Source organism: Ambystoma mexicanum, chromosome 14 (assembly GCF_040938575.1).
Source record: "Ambystoma mexicanum isolate Mex_15411 chromosome 14, UKY_AmexF1_1, whole genome shotgun sequence".
Classification (NCBI taxonomy): Eukaryota; Metazoa; Chordata; class Amphibia; order Caudata; family Ambystomatidae; genus Ambystoma; species Ambystoma mexicanum.
The window spans coordinates 267,704,993-267,728,711 of NC_090940.1; the positions used below are offsets into that span (position 1 = coordinate 267,704,993).

A 23,719-nucleotide genomic window follows, 5' to 3' on the forward strand; every position below is an offset into this window, starting at 1 on the left:
GAACTGTCCATAACCAACCTCTTAGTTTAAAGTAATACTATTCCATCCATTTCAATCTGTCCAGAATTGTATTATAGAACCTCTTTTGTCTATCCTAAATTCTTCTCTCCTCCACATAATTCTTGATAATTGTAGCAATAATCATCTTTGCGCTGATATTTTCTGAAGAGGGACAAGTGTTTTGACGGACAGAGATCGGAGCAGAGGCGCTGCTGTTCTGGTGGCTGCCCGTTGAGTGTCTCGCTTCTTCATAGCTCCTTAGTATAAGCCTATTCATGTTGGTAAATCTTTAAAGCGCATCTGTCATTTTTGAAATATTGACTATATCTGAAAAATCTACCTTCGCAAAAACCTCTGTAACTTTGGAACCGCACGTCCTAGAACCAAAATGTAACTGTCATTTTGAAGCTAAGATCCTAAGCTTTCTAGCGATCCTAATATTCCAATTCCGTATAGTTTTTCCGTAATCGCGTTTCACGCACGCGGAAAAATTGCAGCGAATTGCAATTTAGCTCCATTTCAACACATGTCAAAATAGCTGTTTCTTGTTTGCAATGCTGAATTTCGTTTTCAATCTGATAAATATTCATGAATCATTGCTAGTGTTGACCTGAACCAATCCAAAGTAACTCTCACTTATCCTGAATCTCCTTTAGTGAATTAAAATTATTTTAGCATATTTTCCCATTCATTGCAATCCTATTCAAAAGCATTTTTGACATGTTTTAAAATCATACCTATTCTCTCTAAGCTTGCTGGGTGAACTGGGATTGGATCTGCATTATTGATTGTATTCCTGAAACCTGTGTGCCCTCATTTCCATCTCTTCATATTGCATAGTGGGGGTAGGGAGTAGTCACAGGGGAAAGTGATCATATTGTCTTTTGATTGAAACCATATCAAGTTTTATTTCTGTGCTGCATTCTTTCCTATTATTGCATTTCCCTGAATCCATGCAAAGTATTCTCTGCTACCTTATCCTTTCTATTCCTACTCCTAACTGATTAAAGAGATTGTTGATATTGTAATATTACCCATTGCTGCTCACTGTACATATTCATAAGTGTGCTACTCAGATATTATTCTATTCATAAAAGTGTGATACATATATTGTTCAATTCTTCAAATAAACCTTTTAATTTGCAAAATACACCTATTTCTTGGCTCAGTGAGGTCGGGGAGATCCAAAGAGAGGGGCGTTATATAAGGGTTCATCATCCAGATTTAAAGAACTTTGACATAAAAATATATAAATAAGGGCTTCCATTGGGCGTCCCATATAGGCATTGACTTAGTTGGAGTGCTGGATTGAAGTCACTTACATACTCTAGTCTGACGAAGGACCAAGATTACATGATTGTGTGAACCAGATTGAAAGTTGGGTTGTTAAATTTCATTGGTGGGGGTGGCCGCAAGTAAAATGTATTTATTCTTAACAATGGCCAGGCTAATTCTACCCATCTTACTTATTTCTCCTCTACGTCACTAGTGCTGCAATGGGGAGAAAGACATTGTAGCGATGGAGACACCACCCATAACGGTGTCTCAAAAGTGGCCATTTCCTTCCATTTCCCACAGCCTCACTCACTGACACAGACGAATTATGGTTGAGCATAGCAATACTCCACTAGCATCCAGGCTGGATCATGTCCATTACATTACGCATAAACATACTCTGGATAAAGCAGTTGAAGGAATAGGCATAACCACTCCTGCCAAATCACTTCTTGTTAAGAAAAATGGGCTTTGAGGATACGTGGCTCTCCCAGACATGTACATGCTTTGCTTACTGTTATGAAGCATAAAACAGGTCAGTGGTGCTCTGAATGTAGGCTGGTGCTGGCATGCGGCTTAGGACCCCCCCCCACATCCCAATCTGCAGAAGAAAAGTTTTGATTTTTACGAAGACCACATTGCAACAGATCCATTCTGTAATTGAAAAATACTTCAATTGCTCACTTAGATTTGTTTTGTTATGGGCAGCATCTGGCAGTATCCATCACCTAAAAAAAAAGTCAATGTCAAAATATGATACTAACAATAACTTGTTGAATGTGAAATGTCGTAAGCATTGGTAAAGTTCCGCTGTAAGCATGAAGCATGTGTCTGCTACCCTCCCGTAAATACATGCTGTCCATCAAACAGACCAAAATGGAACATTTAACAATTTATATTTCTATAGATCCACCAAGTGCAATTGTAAACCCCTTATATGGCATTACATTTCCTAATTGATTTATTTTGTGCTTTGAACCAATTACTTATGGTTACCTTTGATGTAGATAAATTAAAATTAATAGTCATGAAAAATAGCAAATGGAGTATTGTATTCGGGTAAACACTTACTGTCTATGTACAATACAAAGATACCAATGGTTCAAATGGTTTTCTAGTTTACTCTTATTCTAGAACTTAAGTGATGCACTTTTCGAAAAAAGTTAAGTCAGAAATGGCAGTAGAATGTGAAACAGATGCAAGCTGAAGCCAGAAGCAAATTATGCCGAGAAGCATCTATAAAGGCAGCATTGACGGGGCATAATTCAAGTCAAAACAAGGGCTGTTGGTAGGTCTGGAAAAGAGCCGGGGCTATACTAATGTCGGGACTGTCGGGGCTCGGGGATAGCAAGCCTTTTGGTTGTAGCCCCTGAGCTTCTATCCGGGGCTACAAGCAAAATACCTGGTGCTATAGTCCCCTGACAACAAATTTGGTGACTTTTATTATGGCGCTTTATTTACCACTTTTTAACCGTAAAACCGTAGATGGTAGGTTTGGTATATAGAAGGGTTTGGGGTAGAAGGGTGGGTGCAGGGGGTCTCGGGCCACTTTCTGTGGAAAAAGAGTGGTCACATTTTTTCAAAGAATCAGCAAAGTTGTAGTCGTCCAAAAATATTTGAGAATTGTTAATAGATCTGAAAGATATTTTGTTTTAACTTTTACAAAGAAAAATTAAAAATAAGCTCAAATGTTCGTTAAATTAACAGACTCGGAACGGCACCACTTGGCCTAGTAGGATCGTACTAACGATGACCCAGTACTAAAAAAAGAGTTTCAATAGCTGCAAAATAATACATATGATGTAAGTGTTTTTCGCAGACTTAGTTAAACCTGTTCCACCTGTGTTGATGCTGAGAGGTTTCATGATCGGACCCTCCTGACTGACCACTAATGAACACAGGTGTTTTTGGATAGGACTGAATCAGCACAAAGACACAATTTGACATTACAACAAATGCATAGATTCTATGTGAAATGCTTAAGTGTAGCTTTAACAATGTACAGTTGTGTGAGTGAAGTTAACCATAGGGGCATCTTAAACCCACCAACTTGAGTATTGGTTAAGAACTGTATAATTAAGTTGCAGCAATCGGATGTCGTGATGAGGACACCTATATTTCGCAGGCCTGCTGGGCATTTGAGAGAATCAAAGAAACAAAGAGGAAGTTCTTCAGAATTGGAAGAGCCATTTGGCCCATACATTTGGTAAGCTGTTGGTTATGCTTATACTGAATTAACTGCAAATAGGTTCCTCAATGACGTGTGGCATTAGGTACATCACTTTTTGAAGTGCAGAGTTTGCAAAAGAATTGGAAAAAGGGGACCCACTTTGTGAGCCAGAATGGAGCTTTATTGTATATGGCCATCAATCATTTAACAGACTACAAGGAGAACCTTGAACTCAATTGGAGCCAATGTAGCCTCACGCAATGTATGCTAACTTGATAGCTCTACTACATTGGATTTCATCACTTCTATGTTTACAGTAAATTGAATCCCAAGATGAACAAAGCCATGGAAAGTGTTGTACTGGTCAGTTGTGACACTATAAAAAAGTAGTCAACAAACAAATTATGTGGTGATGTGTTCTGTACTTCATAAAGATTGCATCCATTATCATGATGATAATACCTTCACTCACTGTGAAGAAGAAATAACATCATAAACCATTATTAAAAGCGTACAATAGTGATGGTCCTTGACTTACACTGTACGATCAGCTGAACCATGGCTTCCCTGGATTTCACATTAAATCCGTTGTATTGGCTCGTCTGGCATCTGTAAGTCCCTGTCATTTCCCTGGACACGTTCACAATCCTCAAAATTCCATCATAGCTCTCCATCTGCATAGATCCATCTGGCATTGGGAATTCCTTATCCGCTCTAGACCAGAGTATAATAGGCTTTGGTTTCCCCGACACTTGGCACTGCAGCTCTATGGTGTCTCCTTCTCTGGTGACCAAGGGGGACTTCTCCTTAGGGACAGTCAAATTGGGTGGAACTTAAAAAGAAAACAAAAACAATTCAGTGAGGTTTTATGATGAGAAAGGTTTAAAGAGCAATGTAAACAAGAATCAAATATGAGTTAAACAAGAATTCAGTTATCCTTTTATACATCACAAATGTAGTCTGTTATATCATAAAACCTGTACTGCTATTGTTCTACTGAAGATGCTTGACCATAACGTACAACATAGGCGTGGAATGTGCTCATGCAAATCTTGTATCTAACTGTGCTCTGAATGCAACATTGCATATTTCCTTAAAACGGGGGATCAGCTGGTTGCAAGGGAGTAATTCCGCCTTTCGGGGCTTCTATTAACATGATCCCTGTGATTAAGCGTTCTCTATTTTGTCTTGTATTGTAAAAAGCTATATTCGGCACAGCTGTTAAGACAACAGACTTTATAATGGGACATCTTGCTCAAAAAGTGAATGGTGACAAGAACGGTGGCAATTTGGAAGCAAGATTGGATCGCTATCTCCGACGCAATCTAAGATGGCGGAAACTATCTCCATCCATTGTTTCTAGAGCACACAGTGAGGATGAGGTCATTACACTATGGGATGTAGTGCACATGTGGTGCTCTGCATTCCTACACAGATAGGCAGCGCATCCAGTGAACACTAGCAGAATGAGCAACCTATTTCCCAAATATTTTAAAAGATTACTATTCGAATATTTTGACTCTCATCCCCTTCCAGAGAAACCACCCCATGTGCATTGTCCCCCACCATAAGTGAATGAACCCATTTTAGGCAGCATTATACATGAATTGACAAAGCATCATGAAAACAGGGAAATTTACTAGAACAAATCCTTCATCTAGTTGTTCAGTCTTACTGGATAGGTCGAGCAACTCTCAGACTGAGTATTTGAGATGCTTTTCGGTCATGATCCATTCCTGATGGGCCCTAAAGTGCCAAGTGCTGATTAATGTGAATCACTTTGTTTTATCTGGATTCGCTAAACAATAATTGCATTGACTAATGTTAATAAAACATGGCAAAAGTGTGAAGTATAATTGTAAGAGGGATTTTTAGATGTTGGACATTATGTCCACTATTTAGATGGCGTGCAGTAAATAAAGCCTAGCAAAGTGAGGCCATACAGGTGGTTAATTCTAAATGTGTGCAAGGAAAATGTTAGTTTAATTGGCACCTCCTTCCTTTCACAATCTGATATACAAATCGACTTACACGCAAAAGGTACACGAGCTTGTGTGATAATCACTTGCTTTTAGTTTTTGTTTGACACATGCACATATATTTGCACTATGAGCAATATATATAACATTTATAAATCTACAAGTAAAAAGATGAACCTGTCTCAACAGAGGCCCTGTCAATGCTTCTTGCTTAGGTCAGAGCTGGAAATGTAGATATTGCTTTATTTGTGTTCGTTTTGACAGCAGGGTCTTTCTGCAGAGTCTTCCAGTGGTGCTTTTCTTTTTAAAAGCAGGTTCTAAGTGGGATATAGCTCCCAACATCTATGTGCAAATGACCTGCCACGTGTACATTATAGAATGAACATCCAGCATCCTGTTGCCAGAGAATGGAAATACTTTGCAACAAGATGGGTGCTGACTTCTGTGCTCAGGCTCCATTTGCATACTCAGCATGTTCTAAAATAGATTACATATTTTGATGGTATCTTGTGAAGTAAACCAAACTGTAGACCAACACCTTGCACTGACGGGGTTCTTGTGGTTTATTTCCAGCCTCTGCTGTCTTCAGTTCCCTTTGAGATTCTGTCTAATGCTATGGGATATTATCTGAAGGAGCTGAAAGTACTGCCCCCTTTCATAATGTTTGGCTCTCCCAAGTACCCCCAGCAGTGGGAAGTAGCAGTCCTGCTGCTGGGTATGTGTAGCATGCAGACATTGCACACCATTAACATATACAAACACCTTATCATGAGGAATTCCTTTACTGTTCACTCTAGGTATCCAAACTATGTGTACATGACAGTTCAAGGTGGGCTTCAGAATGACATTTTCATCACGAGTCTCCTTGCCACAAGCTTTAAGCATTTCACAAATGTGTGGCTTTCTTGCTGTGCCACATTCGTAAAGCTGAAGGGTTTGCATGCAGAGGGCAGAAAGACTGGATGTGGAAGAAATTTAGCTTTTTATCTACACCCGGACTACTTGTTTTGTGGCCTAAAATGTTGTGCATCCCAAAATATTACTGTGGCCTAGGTTTTCCAATATTCAGCAAGAATAGATAATACAGTAATTTTACATGGTTCTAAATGATGATTAATTCTAGCTTCTTACCACAGCTTAGCGCTAACAACTAGAGATGTCCCTACAAAATGTAATGGTACTCAAAAGTGGTCAATTAAGTAACCTCAGAAGGATGGAGTCGGCCCTGCTGGTATTTGAACATGTGGAATGCAGACTTACGTGTCAAAGGAGAGCTTTTAACTTGTACGCGTACATTATATTGTATCAATTTTGCTGTTAAAAGAAAACATGTTTTAAGATATCTATTCTCCAGCCTCTCCTGGCCCTTCCAGACATTTTAAATGCAAAATACCCTATTATAAACCTTATCAAGTTGTTTTAAGTGTTCTGTGATGTATTATCACTCCTGCTTCTAAGCACTGAAATAATAGGTGTTACATTTATAAGAAACCCAACCCCCCGATGCAACACATTGCCAAAACACACTTTAAAGATAAATATGTGCATGTAAGGTTACTTAATTCCAAGATATAATAAGTGTTGCTTTCGGTGTGGCTAAAGTGACTTATTCAGTTTAAGAATCATAAACATCATATGCCAAGCATTTTATCTGCTTCCATTATGAGCGGCATGAGCTTTCCAAAATTCTGAACTCAAAGCCTATATCCCTTTCCTTTTGAATATATTAATATGCATCAATGATTATAAAAAGAAGAACTTCATAACTTTCATTGTTTATGCTACGTGATATGTTACATATGCCTAAATACAGATTTGGCGTTCCTGAAAATCAATTTATCAATGACGGGATGTGTTCCAATCAAACATTATCTAATAAAAATGGATTTGGGTCAAACTCTGAACAGAACACCCCTTGTGACATGGCTAAGTATGTTGGACCTATCCAAACAGTGGGGCGTGTCCACTTCAGAAGGGAACCAAAGAAAAAACACAATAAATCGAAAATCGTTAGATCAAATTGCAGTGCTTTGGAAAATTTCACCTCTACCGAAGTCCAAACACATTGGTATTAGAGAGATCTCTGTGATTCTAGAAGGCCTGCAGATGGCAGAATACTGCATGAGCGGATAAGTGCTGAGGTGAGATAATACCTTGAGATAATTGAAGAGCCCCTTAGTAGGCTTTGTCCAGATGAAACCTGAAGCAGGGATTTGCCTAAATTGGACCAGATTCCCTGAGCAGTATTTGAAAACGGAGGTCAGGAGACAATGCTGATTGGTTGTAACTGTAGCTGTGCCAGTTGTGTGCCTTAACAGACAAACCCAGAAGTCAGTATAAAAATCCCTGACTGCAATTAAGAATCTATGAGCGAATTCTTTATCAGCTAAGCCACCAAATGGGGTTGGCTGTAAGGGGTGACATTGGGGAAACTAAAACAGATTGGCACAGTATTTTCAGTGGAAAATACACCTTGTCTTCTGACAGAAGCCAAGTAAATTCAAAACACTATATTTCTACACGTCTAGAAGACAAACTGTGAACTGTTATGCAGAGGATAATTTAACTGTAGAAGCCATAGTTATTTGAAAATACATTCTCAGTACAGTCACACCATTATAGTGGCCATTTTAAACGACTAGTAAAACCTCACTGATAACATAAAGGGCCCTTTATTTAAAAGATTATAAATGTTGAGTAGAATTGGGGAATTGGTTCCTATCCTTTGTAAGGAACTCATGGTGGCAACAAGCAAGACAGACACAAGCGATCACAGTTCAAGGGTTTTTATTGAACAATTAATGCTGTATGCAGGTTGGAAAAACACCTATTCTAAACCTAGATCTAAGATGGGAGCAAGCGTTGAACATCAAATGAAAAATAAGGCAGTTCTAGTGGTGTTGTGTCAAATAAAAGGGCTTTGACTAACAAATCTATTGCCAAACCTTACAGCTAATACAAAAAGAGGTGCGGGATTGTTATCAAGAAAAGAAAGAAGTTTTCTCAAATAATATGTCAGGATGCAGTTGCCTGGGTCTTCCTTACCCACGTTTTGAGCACAGGGTAAGGTGGGATAGTGGAGCAGAGCACACTCTCGAGCTTTCCCAGCACGATATGACAGTTCAGCTTTCAGCTATCAGGGCCTTCGATGGCCAAGTCTCATTTCACTTGAAAGTCACATGCCTTCGAGGACCTGATGTCTTCAAAATAACAAAACAAAATGAAAGTTTGTTAGGGTGAAAATGGTTGACCCGTGGGTCCCCCCTCTTCTGCTCACTGACCCTTCCGGATTCTTAGCCATAATTCACGCAGGGTGATGGCTTCACTGCTGGGTCCAGCTCCTGCGGGGGCCAAACCCTCACATATCATATTCCACAAATGATATAACAGTTCCTTTCTCAATCAACTTTGGTTGATAGCTTCACCCCCCGATCCCCCTCGTAAGGGCTCAGATCCCTCTTGGCTGTCAGTACCCTTCGGTTGGGTTTACTATGGCTTTCTCTTCTCGTTAGCGGGTTTCACTTTCCTTGGTTTCTCAATGTCTTTTCAAACAGTTAAAAGTGGACATTCCTCGGCCAGATTCACTTCGGTCAACACACTATTTCTTAGGACTTTTAGACTTTGCCCCTTCTCACTGACATCCCTCGGTTAGGTTCACTCATGCCGTCTCTTTATACAGTTCAATGTTGGTGGGATTTGCTTCCCTTTCCTCTCACTGTGGAATTCACTTCTCTTTCTTTCACAGAGTTTGTAAATAAAAGTCTTTCGATTGTACAGGGATTTTGCTTGACCCTCAGTATGACCACTTTGACCTATCTCGGTGGCTCTCCTACAGCCTTCTGGTATTTGTAGTTTCACTCATATGGGGATCGACCAGAGTCTTTGGAGTTAGCACCCATGTTGTTCCTTCTGATGCTGGTCTCCCCTTTGTACAGTTCTTTCACAGTTCATTGAACTTGGTTCAAACTTGCCACTTTCTGATTCTCAATTAACACAGCCGGTTCTTATCGGTTCCCCCTAGTCTCACCGGCTGTGATGAACTGCTCGAGTTTCCTCTTCATTGGAGTCAAGGCCGGTACCACGGGCACAGGAGCTTCCCTCGCTACTTATTGGCGGAGGTTTGCCCCCTCTACCATTGCCATCTGCTGCTCTCTTCCATGAAGGTTCCGCGGGTCTGCGACGAAAAGGGCAAGGCCACTTCTCTCCCCTCCACTCTCTCGATTCCTGCTACCTTTCTCCTTCTCTTGAACTGCTGCACTTGATTAGCCATCTCGTCGTACTGTCTGCCATGCTCGTACTGTGCTCTTGAGTGCCACCTTTTATCCCTGTGGGTAAGGGAAAGGGCAGTCAGGTGTGTGTGAATCAGGTTAATTGTCTGACTTTGCCTGATGCATGTATTGGGAGATGTCCGGTAAACAGCTCTGGTGTTAGTCTGTTGTCCTTTGTGTTGTGCAAAAGTGTTCATGTTGGAAAAGAGGGGGGGGCGGGCAGTGGTTTTAAATCTCCTACCTGAGAGGATGGGCAAAAGGTGTCAAAGGAAGGGGCATACCACATCTCACTCATTGGTGCTCCATTCCCACTCAAGGACCCCCCATCCAGGCAATCTTCCTTCTCTGGTACTCCTCCAGGAACTGGATCCAATAGCGATTGCCGTGTCCTGGCCACCTGGATAACGGATCATCAAGGTTTTGACAGGGAGACACCTTCAGGTTTCTCACACCTTTTAGACAATTGTGTTTTCATGTCTGTGTGTCTTTGGCTTAACCAGTATTTTTTGCTCTTTATTAATGAAAGCAGAGTTTCGCTAACACAAGCATATCATGGAGCAACACATCACACTATGTATTTTACATACCTACTTACACCAGAAACCAATAGCACTGCATATATAAGAGAATGCCCCACACATGAGAAAGTCATTGAATGTAAATTATATGATGTAGAATTTCTCTGATGCCAATACGTGTCAAAGGTGCAAGAGAAACTTCAGCTAAATGATCATTTGAATGTTTTCTCTGAGACCAAAACTTCTTGTTGATGCTGGAGAAAATCAAGAGTATATTGAATTGTCTATTATTGACAGGAACAATTATGATGCATGGAGTCTGACAAGTTGCAACATGCTGAAGAAGAATGCTCTAGAGATTGAACTATACAAATGGATGTTTGTATCTCGTGTAATCTAGCGAGAAAAAGCAGGCAGGTTATATGCTTTTGTAGACAGGTGGCCTGCATTTGTAAAGAGTATTGTGGGTGAATTCCCAATCAGAAAGTTAGGTCCACCTTTGGTTTTGATTTTTTTTTTATGGCTTTGAATAGTAAATAAAGCCTATTGCTTGACACAGAATTTTGGAGTGGGATTATTGAAAATGGGTGTTAAATCACGGGATGCCGCTTTTGTAGAACTAATCTATAAAAACTGCAGTCTGGAACAGTATTAATGCTTTCTCGAGAGCTAAGTAAAAAGGTGTTATACATTATTGTTCAAATATACCTGCAGTTTAATTTCTTATTTATTTGTATAAGGAGGCCCATTTTGCTAGTTATTAACTTGAGACTGGGGGATTTTCCAAGCCCTGCAAAGATGCATGGTCAAGTGGTATTTAATGGCCGAGTTAGAGCTTAGAAAGGTCGAAGCTAAGTGGATCTTAAACCCCTTTAAAGCCTTGTCTCTGGTCAGCAGGCCTTGTTCATGTGACCATCCTTCGGTCATAAATTTGATGGCAACCATGAAAACCAAAATCATTTTATGAAATCCAGTCAATCCAGATATAAAACATTTTATTTTCTTAAAGTTAAGGACATATTATGAAGGACCCTTTGTGTCTTTGCTTTAGGTTTCATGGATTTTATTGATTAATGGGAAATCTGTTTTTGGCAGAAGGCTAATTGCTGGTCATGAGAACTCCCCTTTGCCTTGGCAGCCAAAGCTTCAAAAGCATGTATTTGAATAACAGATCTGCAATAAGTTACTGTTCGGACATGTGCTCCAGACACTATTTCAAATGGTACTGCTTCTCTCACGTATAACAATCTATGATGTAATATGTCACCTTACAACATCAATCTTTATGTCAGTCAACCAACTCTGAACTTATACAGTATTAATGGGGCTTCATATGATAATTAATTCTGTCTTTGTAGGGTTCAGTTAAATGGATGTCATTGATGAAATTGAACTTTAAGCAACACTTTGCGTCATATGCATATTGTTGAATCTTGATGTCAGAGTTTCTCGAGTTTCCATGCAGAGGATGAAGAAGGGGTGTGCTATTTCAAGCAACAATCAGGTCTGCTTCAAATAGGAGTCAATAGCCCAATACGTTATACATGAGAAAAAAGTGTTAGATTGATGATGCCGTGCAAGGTTTGGAGACACACATTTGAAGAAAAAAAGAATGAGAATACCATTTTTTTTAACCTCAATCTGATTAAAAGCAATATCGACCATATGCATGCATGATTTGTATGCAAAGGAAAGTAAAGGTGGGAAAAAAGAAAAAAAGGTGGTTAAAATTGCAGAAAGAGAAGGGGCAAAGGGGATAGAGGTGGGACTCCCCCCCCCAAATAATTGCGATTAAAAACCTGGACAGCTCACTAATTTTTCAGGGAACCACATAAAATGGCCAGTTCACATTTCAGACATACAACCGCCCTGAAACATAGTAGAGCAAAACGTGTGAGGAAACTTTCTCTCAAACGCAATGATTCGGTTTTGAAAGCCGAATGGTTAAAAAGATGAGTACAATGTGCACTAACAGATGCCTATCATTAGATGGTATTAGATCTGCATGCTTGTCATATCTTACTTATCTTCTCCAACCTCTTGTGTGGTCTCCACTCAAGCTTCATAGTCATCTTCTCCAACTTCTTCTGCTATCGCCCCTCTTCCCTAATGTTCACATTCTCCAACCTCTTATTCTCTTTCACCTTCTCCTGTGCTCTCCATTCTCTTTGCACCTCCATCTCCTTCCCTACCTTCCATTGCTTCTGTTACTTAAATAAATATGTTTCCTCTTTCTATGGGGTCAGATTAGACAAAACCTGTCACCTGGAAAGCATAGCTAGCTTGCTTTGAAGATCGGTGGGGGGCTATAGGGCGATAACTTCAAGTGTAGCGGACTGACTTCCCCTGCTAGGGCCAGGCTTATACCAGGTTGGTGCCCCATCTTGCTTTCTGAGTATCACACAAGTATCCATCAGGAGCGGGAGAGCCAGCAGCTTTTGCTCTGCTCTGTTTTGTCTTGATTTCCTTGCTTGGAGCGCCTGCCATGAGCATAATGGGTTCCATTATTTCAAGGACAAGATTTTCAAAGCTTGCAGAATGAGAACACCATGAGTCCATCGGACTCATGTGTATTGTTAAAGGCCCCCCTTAACAGGACTCCAGGGCTAATGTGGTGATCCTATGCTCACCCATACCCATGCGGGAGAACGGAATCTCCCCATACTGCCCCCAAGTGCAACATTGCACATAGTAGGTCCATTGAGTTGCCCCGTACACTAACAGGTAGGGCCAGGCACGGATCATTTTCATCGGTATATATTATAGAGCAAACTCTATGAACAACTACAACTACTGCCCTCATAGAGCAATAAAAATGTCAATCCTAAGAACATATTTCTGATATTGTGCACGCAAGCAACCATATGGGCTTGTGACTGAGCTGATGCTCTGTGCTACATCTAAGAAACAACAATGATGGCATAGTGTAGATTCATTTTCCCGATTGAGGTCAAGACAAGACCATTTGCTATGAAGATATCAATTTCTCTTTGAAGGTGGAAATCTAGCAACATGTGTAAAATAATAGCAATACGGTTTACATTGGGCAGTTAAATATGCAATATATGGCAGTAAGCAGCAGATGTAGTCATTAACATGCTGAACTTGTTGCTGTCTCATAATTAAGCTCCTCAGAAATGAATTACTAAGATTTCCTTCTAATTATGCTTGCATATTTCCGAAAGGTCATTCAAGACAGAACATGCTATACATGAAGCCCATTTGTTAGTTTAGAAATATTTGCATAGGTGCAGACATGTAAGCCTGGTAACCTTTGATTTTATTGTAATGGCTCAACTAACCTAGAAGTGCATCTTCTTACAATTGCAGTTCATATATGTGTTGGTGCTATTGATAGCAAATTGAAATGTCAATGGTTTTCTTGTAGATTCAGACAAGGGGAAGATTTACTTTTTCTGTACATCGTGGGGCTTCGTGGTTAAAATATATTCCATTAACTCAGGCCAAGTTTGCAAATCATATTACCGTTCAGGACCATCTAATAGTAGTCACAAATGTGGACCTTCATGAAAATGTATTTATCTGACAACCGTTTTTCTGATTCTCCATAGCAGAATATTAAGCGTAAAAAAAAGCAAATCGGTCGGTATATGTTCTGTTTGGGGTTTCTTTGAGAACCTTTCCTCTTTGTTCATTTCGAGTTGATTTTTGGGCCTTAATATTCAGCAATACAAAATAATGAAAATCTACAGTTCTAAATATGTTTAAAATGTTGTTAGAATATATTTAACAGCAAATCACAAAGATTGTTGAACAGGTAGGCACCAGCACTACAGTGAGCAAGCAGCAATTTGTAAAATTGAATATTTTGTTTACTAAATAAAAAAATCAATTGGATATATGTTGACTACTAGAAATATATGTTTGGGATATAGAGTGATAGATAAGACCGATATTTATTTGTGCAACAGAGAAAGAATCCTCCTCCCGATGAAAACTTGTGCTGCCAATCATAGCCAGTTTCTATCCAAGAAGAACTAAACATTCCCTAGTGGTAAAGCAAACTGAGTCTAGGTGGCAGTAGTGTGCTGGTTTCCTAAACGGGAAATAAAGATTTCTTAGTCTACTTGTGACTGTTTTTATTTTCACAGAATTAATTATTTATTTCAAAACGTTGCATCTTCATCAGCAGGACCCCACGGCTCATTTGGCACAATCATTTTTAAGAGGAAACATGTCCAGATCGAGACTTATACTACAATGTACTCTGCCCTCTACTGGTAGTGTATTTCATATGAAGCAATGAATTCCATATTTATTTTGCCTGAGGTACATCAATTATAGAGGATATCCCATGGATTTTGCAACACATGTGTTTAGTCGCATTCTTGAGGACCATCAGCATACTTGACAGTCTTCTTAAAAAAAATGTGTCATGTTGCAGCATATCAATAGCTGCAGATGACTTAGTGGTTGTGTCAGAGCTATGCACCTGCTTCATACAGTAATGCAATATTGTGCAGCAATGTAGAATGAAAGAACTTGACTGTTATTCCTTGACGGCCCGTATGTGGTGCTTGATTGAAAGTGGAACCATGACCAGGTGTCCCCCAATAGAAAAAGAAAGTCAAGGAGGTACTCCCGGGGCCAAGCCCAAAGTCCAGAAGAAAACCCCAGAAGGGAAAACACCCTGTTCTTGTTTGGTCTTTGCTTTCCTGCTGTAGTGACGATGTCCTAATAGTGACTACGGACACAGTGGCTCCAGAGAGACTTGGCGTAGAACGAAGGCAGTATCCAGGAAAGTAAGTAACCAGCTGTAGCCAGGGAGGATAGAATCCAGGTGTAGCCTGGTAGGTGAGTATCAAAAAGAGGATAATCAGGACAGTGTCAAAAGGAATTATAAAAGTGGACAGGAATTGGGTTTGAACCACTAAATTTCCGGATTTCCCACAGGACTGGAAAGCTCACTTTGAAATATGAGCGCTCCAGAGGAGGAAACCGCCAAGAAGAGTTGCAGTCGAGAGCAGCAGAGCCGTAGCCTTCCGGTAGAGTGGAGCTGCTCGCAACTGAAATGCAGTGGTGAGACAAGGACACAGTCTCTGAAACAGCCATGTCGTGGAAGCACAACGCAGCAACTAATCCAAGAAAGGATTTCAGCGAGCCGCGTATAGTGGAACGAGGGGCCACCTGAAAACAGGAATACAGTTGGAATGAGGACTGCGGAGAGCAGGGTAGCTGCGCAGTAAAGGAAAGAATGGCCGAGAGAAAAGCCCAGTAGAAATGCCCAGAGGAGCCAAGAAGAATAATGTGCACAAGAAATAAGGCTTACCAAGCGAAAAGGAAAACTAGTGTGCTTGCTTTGAAAAGGATATCAGGAAGCAACGCACCAGCCACATCTTCTGCATTGCTTATATGCCTGTGAGGAAGTGAAGGCTAGAGCAGCTTGCTCTCAGTTCCCTCTAGTGGTACAACTAGAAAGATTGTTATAATGATAACTGAGGACCCAATCGCCGCCATCTTGGGAAGGTGTGAAGCCCATAGCAAGGTCTTCTACGCCAGCTCTGCCGGAGGAATCAAGAGAGTGGGGCTTTCCTAACAGGTTGTCAATTCTCTTAATTCAATGGATTGTATTGCATTGTACTTTGATGGTTACTATATCCACTTGTATAGTTGTGGGTTGATACATTGCGGCCCAATCAGCACCAAGTAGCGGTTCTGCGTGCAGCATGTTTTGTGAGTGTACATGTATCCAGCGTCGCTCCAGTCTTCTTAATATACGGGGACCCTGACAAATGTTTTAAGAGGATTGCACTTTCCCCAGGCCTGGCCTTTGACATAGGAAATAGAGCAGGGTTGAGGCAAATCAAAGTTTACATCAGGATGTGCTTTGATTAGTGTCATACTGGACCTTGATACATTACAGTTTGCGGTGATTCTCAAAAGAGTTTTCACTGGTGCAAACATATCATGTGTATTTGTGTGGGGCAGAGCCACTACTTGGAGGACCATGCAGGGGTACTGGCGAACCTTTGAGTTCAAGGGACCCCACCCTTTACATTATGTTATCCCTGTGAGTGGTATAACAGACTCATCAGTCTAATCTCATTCGCCACTAAATGCTCACTGCAGTCACTCCTTCAGGGACATCCCCCAATTATAGCATGTGGACATTTAATTTTTATTTTTTGTACAACTTTATTTGGAAATAAATTACCATAAAATGTATACAACACACAATGTAATAACACATCAAGCATTTTAAGATGTTTAAAACATCATGTTAAATTAATACAGAATTACACGTAATGCTCAGTTTGTTAGTGCACTATCCTCATGAGAACATCTCTTTTCTTCCATGCACTTAGTATATATGTACAGACTGCAAAGATAACATCCACTTTGCACTTTACATACATTTTCTGCTTCAATCATCGCTGTTACACCCCTGTTGTACATCCGGGTGTTTAGGTTTGTTCTTCTTATAATATCCTAGTGTGGGCAGGCAAAAGGAAAATGCTGCAGAGTTTCCCTTGCAAAAGGACAAAAGAGGCCCATAGTAGACAGGTGACCATCCGAGTTTCTCATCCAGAATAGGACTGCAAGACTTGTCCTTGGCCTCAAGCCCAGGGATCATATCTCGCCAGCCCTGAAATCTCTCAATTGGCTCCCAGTGGCCGCAAGGATCATGTTCAAGACCCTTTGCATTGTCCACAAGGCCTTCTGGAACCAAAATATCTCTAGATTTCTCTTCGGAAGTATCTTCCTACTCGAGCTCTTCGCTCCTCCACCTCCAAGTCCTTGATGGCCAGTCACTTTTCCAAGCAACGTGTTGGCGGTAGATCTCTCTCTTGGGCTGGCGCCTCCCTCTGGAACAGCCTCCCTGCCTCTCTAAAACTTGAGCAGAACCATCTCCGGTTCCGGAAGCAGCTCAATACATTCCTCTTGCTTCGGCCTTCTCTCTTTCTCTTATCTGATCTCCTGCTGATACTGCACTAGTTACCTGGCTAACCTCTGAACCACGGGCCCAGGTCTCTGCTCTCCCAGTTGCACACCTGCACTGCCTCCTGGCAAGCCTGCACTTGGGGCTGTATCTGCAACCCTACAGTTCCCCTACCTGCACTTATCTAATACTTGTTGTTCTGCACTTAGCCCCTGCACTGCCACCGGCTGGCCCCACTTCTTGTTTTTCAATGTTTTGATCATATGTCTTGCACTTGCTCCTCCTCCTCTTGCCCTGGCACTTTTCCCCTTCCCTCTCCCTTGCACATGCGCGATCTCAATGTCACTAGGCCTAGTAAGGCCGTTGTCTTGTCCTCACTTTGTTTCCTCCCTTTGCCTTGTTGCGCCTGGAGACACTTGTGTATAGGCGTCCTATTAATGTCATATCATATCATTTTCCTTTAACTGTAGCAAGAGGTAAGTTTCCAAGCTGCATTTCAAAGGATCATCAAGGAGCCATACTCCTCCATCCAAACACATATTTACACATCAAGTACTCATAGCACTTGGTGAGGTTTAGACACATTGTAACATATTCACCTCATACAAAATGGGTATGGGTGTCTACAAAAATTGCTTTATGTGACTCAACAATATGCTTGGGGTTGGTCCAAAGCTCTTCAAGATGTAACTTACAGAACAGCTCCTTTACATGCTGAAACCACCCGAGAGTATTCATATTACCGTGAGACAGCACACCTTTCAATGCATCACAGAAAATTGCATGGCACTCACCCAACCAGGTATGTACTGTGATGAATCCGGCAATGTCATCCCTCCTTTCCTAGGGAAAGTCTCTCCCATGAGGCCGGGAAAAGGCAGAAGCCAACTGATCCTGACCCTGGGGTTGGCTATGTGAGCGAGGACCACATGGAGGGAGACAACCCTCATGAGAGTGGGGAGAAATCAGCAGATGAGACATGGTATTTCCCCCTATCCCCTCAGAGTGCATGACATCCCTATGATGCATCATACCTATATGGCATACTGTGATGTTAGGTGGGAGCAGCCAAGAATGACTAATGATAAAACCCCTACAATCTCTCAGTCAAAGCCAATAAAGAACATCAAGACAAATACAAACTTTAGTACACCTAGGGCGACTACAAGTACTATGATGAAGAATAGGACTCAAGTAATAGAGAGCCCCTCCAAGAATCGACGTGCTCCATCTAGCGGTTTTCCTCACCCAATTGGTCTAAGCCTATTCAAAAGGCAGGCGAGAAAACAGGAAGAGACTGCTTCCTTCTAGCTGTGTCTGGGAGTTTGGGGAGTGGCATAAGATGTGCTGCGGTGAGAGAAGCAGGTGGAGAGAAAGATGGTGTGCCAGCCTGTGACATGTCCCTGATAGCTCAGATGCCGTTGCAGAAGGCAGGCCAAAGTAGAGACCCAGATCAGATGCTCGACACAAGTGTGAGTCAAGCCGACACTGACCCCCTGCTGGTACGTGCTGCCGGCAGGACGCCAGGCTGCAAGAGCCTGTGAGCGACATGCAGAAGGTTGAGAAATGCAGGAAGGAAGTTGCTTAACTGGTGAGCCCATTGTAAGAGGGTCAGGATGCCTGGAAATTGCTTGGGAGTCTGAAAGACAGCCTGTTGAGGCAAGATACCTGCTACAATCTTCATAGTCCCAGTACTGAGTAAACTGGGTAACAAGGCATACTGTAAATATGACTGAGAAGCTGGAGAAAGCCCTGGAAAGCTAAAATACCCCCTGACTCTAAAGAGCATTAGTTAAGAAGGCCCTTGATGGAGAGGTACTGCGTTCTCCCTATGTGATCATTGACCTTGATGGGGTCCTCCCTGCCCACGAGGTGCGCCTGCTGAGTACCACCCCCAGTGGGTCTATCGGATAGCTCCCTCACCACCCTGGCCTCATGGGAGGAGGCTTCCTCATCTAAAGCAGTGATGATACTTCAGGATTCGTCTCAGCAGTGGCTAAGTTAAGGCTAGAGTTTATAGAGTGAGGGCTTGGGTTAGAGTGAAAGTAAGGGATTGGGTGTTTGGGGAGGGCTGGTTATAATGAGCTAGGATAGTGGTTAGAATAAACATAGGAGTTAGGGAGGGTATAGTTTACGATAAGTGTTAGAGGTTTGGTTATTTTATGGCTAGGATTAATATAGTAAGGTTTTGGGTTATAGCTAAAGAAAGGTATAGGGTGTGTGATGAATGTAGGGCATTTGTCCATTACCCCCAAGGGGGGAGACACCCCCTTTGAGGCTAGGGAGGTTAGCCTGCTAAGCAAGACACCCCCTAGAGGTATGGGCAAGTAGGACCTCAATGGGAGTGACTCCCCTCTTGGGGACAAGGACTCCCATTGCCATGAGGAATTCTCTATGAGAGAAACACTATCAGAGCATATGGGAAATAATATGCCTGCAATTAATACTGTGTCGCCTTCCACAACCAGTAATACAATTCCCATCTCCTTGGCAATGCTGAATTTCACCTAATCAATGAAGAGAAACGAAACACCCTTTAAGAGTCGACAGCAAACTGATTGAGACAAAGAACCCAACAAGTTAGAGCGAGAACCTTGCACAGTGGAGGACCTCTCACAACGGAAAATCCTGGAGTTGCGGAGAGCTGCCTGGCCGTAACACTGGAAGGCCGGCAAAGAGAGCAGTGAAGCAACCACTGCAAAGGCAGTGTCTAGAAGACTGTCCTGCATGGTGGTGTGGTCATGGGGTTCCTGTGGTGGGCTTGGAGTCCTTGAACGAATGCCGATACTGCGTGCCTCAGGAGGCACAAGTCCCCTATTCCACCTGTGTGCGTGGAGACTGCCAAAGCAGGTAGGTTGAGAAATAGAGAAACAAAGACAGGAGAGACCAGAGGGCGAAACAAGGGGAGGATGCCCTGATGAAACACCAAACCCTGGGAATGAGCCCAATGCTGAAGAATGTAGAAGAGTAATCCAGGGTAGGAGGAGGTAACTAGAAACAAGTGAAGTAACTGTGAAGTACCTGTGAATATGGTCTACAGGAGCCAGAGAATCATGAATTGTGAACACTGGCAAGAGCCATGAATGCTGTCAAGTATAAGGAAAAACAAAGGCATAGAGGGCTCTATTAGAGACACTGGGCAACTAGTTAATAGAATAAAATCTGAAGGATTCAACCTGTTACAGGTGAAAACTCAAGAAAAGCATACTTGTAAGGAAGTTAAGATTTTAAACAAACACAACAAATTACAGAATCTCTTGACAAGTGTGCAAGGAGGGTTAAGGAACTTTCTTTATTGATTTTAAATGAAACCCTTTCTTTTTTATTGGAACTAAGAACACTTCCCTGAGAAGCAGCCCACTGAGGTCAGCCAAGGTGAGTCTTGACCAGAAGCAAAGTATAGTGGTAGGGCCAGACAGAATTAGGTTTTGGACAGAGGACATATTTGTGGGATTTGGACGACTGAGAGGCCCACGTAGTTTAGTTTCTTAGGCATTGACATTCCCCTTAGTGGTAAGGATAGCTAGGCCTTTCCTTGTTTGATTTAGCAAAGAATCATTTGAAAATGGCCTCAGTGCTTCCGACGACTCCTTCTGGTTCACAGCAGAAGATTGGGAGGGCTGGTAATGTTGAGGTAGGATAGGGGTTAGGATAAACCTAGAGGCTAGGGAAGAGTAAGGGCTAGGATATTTGAAACTGCTTAGGTTAGGGTAAGTCTAAGATAACCATTAGAGCAATGATTTGGGTTAAGTTAAGGGATATGGAATTTGTGGAGGTCTACTGATGGGATTGGAATTAGGGTCACTATTAATTTTCTATTTATTAACTTGCTGTTTTGCATCATGTCACATGCAAGTGCAATGCTTCTGAACAATGATGTATAAGGGTTAGGGAAAGGGTGAGGGGTAAAAGACTGTTTGCCGTTGGTGTTAGGGTAACGGATAGGGTGATTTTGGGGGACTGGTGACTGCCTGGCTTTATTAGGGGTTTGGACATTGTTAGGGTTTCAGACTTGTACTTTTGAGTTTTTAAAATATTTTTGGTGACCTAATCATTGGCAACATTTTCACAGTTCATAGTGGTTGTATTGAAAGATTACATTTTGAAAACAACTTTTGCTGACTACATTTTCCTGGCAACATTTCCACATTAAGCAAAGTAAAGCACCACCCTGAGCAACTCCCTCACACAAGTAAATGATTGGATGATGGCTATTAACCTAGAACTCCATCCAGATACACGTGAGGCAGGCATGGCATCAAGGGAGACACAGAATCAAGTGTTACAGTTCAAGGCATAAATTCGTTTTCCAAAATTGATTAGCAGGGTTTGCTAATGAAAATATTTTTAATAGCAAATAGACCCATTTGATTATCAATTTCGTTCTAATATTGTTAATGTCACCATAAATTATTTGTACCCATGACATGAAATGGGAAACAATCCAGCAGTTTTGCGTGTCTCTGAAATAAGACATTAGTGAGAGGAATGCACTTGTCCCATAGCAACAGAGGACAACAAATTTTAAATGCCATTTCTGTAAAATGGTGCATGTCACTACCAACCCACATTTTTTTGCACACTGCTGCCACCCAGAGGCCAGGCATCCAGAGCGAAACATTTATTTGACATTGACATTTACTGCAAACAAAGTAAATGTTAATTACAAGTTTAAAACATCTCTTTTAAATGCTACTTGCCCTTCATAACATCTACTTGACTATGCAAGTGGGTAAAAAAAACGTTGCAAGCCATAAATGAGTGTCTGTAAAATGTGAAATGTTAACTGCGTGAATTGACGCACATAGATACGATAAAAAGGCTCTGAAAACTGTATGGCCAGCTTTCTCCTGCAGGTGGCAATATATAATACAACCATAATCATAAATCAAAGCAAGCTCTGGAGGCTAATTACAGTATATGGTATTGCAGTAGATCTGTAGATGTACAGCCTGGATGGAACTATTGATCCCTACTTTGCGTAAGCATCTAGTTTGCTTTGTGTATTCATTACGTAAGAGGAGGGAAAGAGACTAAGCAGAGTGGATTGTCAAGCAGGCAGAGAACTGGGCAGACTAGGTTGAATATTGTAGTGTGTGGTCATCTCACTTTCAGGGTACTTTGTATAAAGCAACAGGATACTATAGAATGTCAAGGAGTATGGGTTCGCTCATGGGTTGAGCACCAGTTGCAAGATGAATGCAACCTGCAGATTACAGAACTAGGTTTGCCATCAAAAGCATTTGATCATACATACAAAAGTGTTAACTCGTCAATATGATGCATTTTACGCAACAAAATGAAATATAGTTGACACTATGAAATTTAGATACACTAACATATACTGTAAAACATTGAGATGATGCGGTCTTTCACAGTATCAGTACTGTAATTATGCATTATGTAACTACTAACATTTTAGGAATGGAATTGCATGACTGTATTTAAAAAAAATATAAAGTTGCCACATATTGGTCTTTGCCAGACAGGATATAGAATGCTTAATACAAGTATCATCCTGATTACCTCTAGTTTGCAATTATTTGAAAAACAAAAATATAGTCGTGCATAGCACTCCCACATATGCCTTTGGCACTTAAGAGTGGAGGAGATGATTACTGCTGCACCTTCTCACCATTAGCAGTTGAAGTGAACAGAGAAAAGAGGGTGAGGAGAGCATCAAGGGCAAGCGATGAATGCAGGGAAAGCTGCACTTTCATTGAAGAGGGCAACTTAAATAGCTAACTTTGCTACACAATTGTCCATTTGATTAGCAGACCCACAGAATTGCAGCACTGCATATTTCATGCCTTGTAGTTTCAAAACGTTTATTCACTGCAATGCTGGAGTTGATTCCCTCAACTGAGGTTTCTAAGGGCCATCGATGTCGGAAACTCCAAAACCAAACTCTGTGTGTCTAAATCTATGCTCGCCCTCACTCTCTGATAAAATGTGGTAGGAAGTCTCAAGATGGTTTCAGGTGGTCATCTCAACAGGTGTGACTTGGTTAGTATCACCAAAGTTCAGCACAATCAAAAAAAGAAGTTGTTCATTAGTTCTTCTAAGCAAAGTTCTTATACTCTGTTCAACAATTCCCAATGTCTTTAGTTCCTGGGGATTCACTTCCCCAAGCGTCAATCCTTCCAAGTTTCAAATCAAACAAATATAAAACAGTTTCTTCCAGGTTTCTCATGGTTCACTTCACCAAGTATATGCCTGTTTCACCAAATAAAAGTTAACCTCTGTTAGGCCTCTTAGGGTTCCCCAAGCTCAGGCACCTTCAGTTTCAAATACATTTCAACTTGTCAAATACGTTTTCACCTTGGCTAGGCCTCTTGGGGTTCCCTTGCCCAACTTGAGGCCCTTTCAATTCCAAACAGGAGTCCAGTTTCAAACCCAAAATTCAACTTGTCAAGATGTGCCTTTCTCTTATTTACAGTTCCTTTCACACACAACATTCTCATGGAGTAAACGCTAGGTTCTTGGCTCATCCTAAGCACGACCACTCTGACCTTTGTCCCCTCTCTGTATTTCCTGTACTTGCTTCTCTTCTATCCTGTCTCGGGAGGATAGTTCAGGGGCAACATGCTTACCTTGGAATCAAGACA

At 41.4% G+C, this 23,719-nt stretch overlaps 1 protein-coding gene across 6 annotated transcripts in view; it reads right to left on the reverse strand.

The window, feature by feature from the left end:
* Positions 1–23,719, reverse strand: part of MDGA2 (MAM domain containing glycosylphosphatidylinositol anchor 2) — a 2,250,375-nt gene that overhangs the window by 754,152 nt on the left and 1,472,504 nt on the right. For all 6 annotated transcript variants that reach the window (XM_069637392.1, XM_069637389.1, XM_069637393.1 and 3 more), the window contains exon 8: positions 3,984–4,277. In XM_069637392.1, the coding sequence (XP_069493493.1) occupies positions 3,984–4,277 (294 nt within the window). The remainder of the gene's footprint in view (positions 1–3,983; positions 4,278–23,719) is intronic.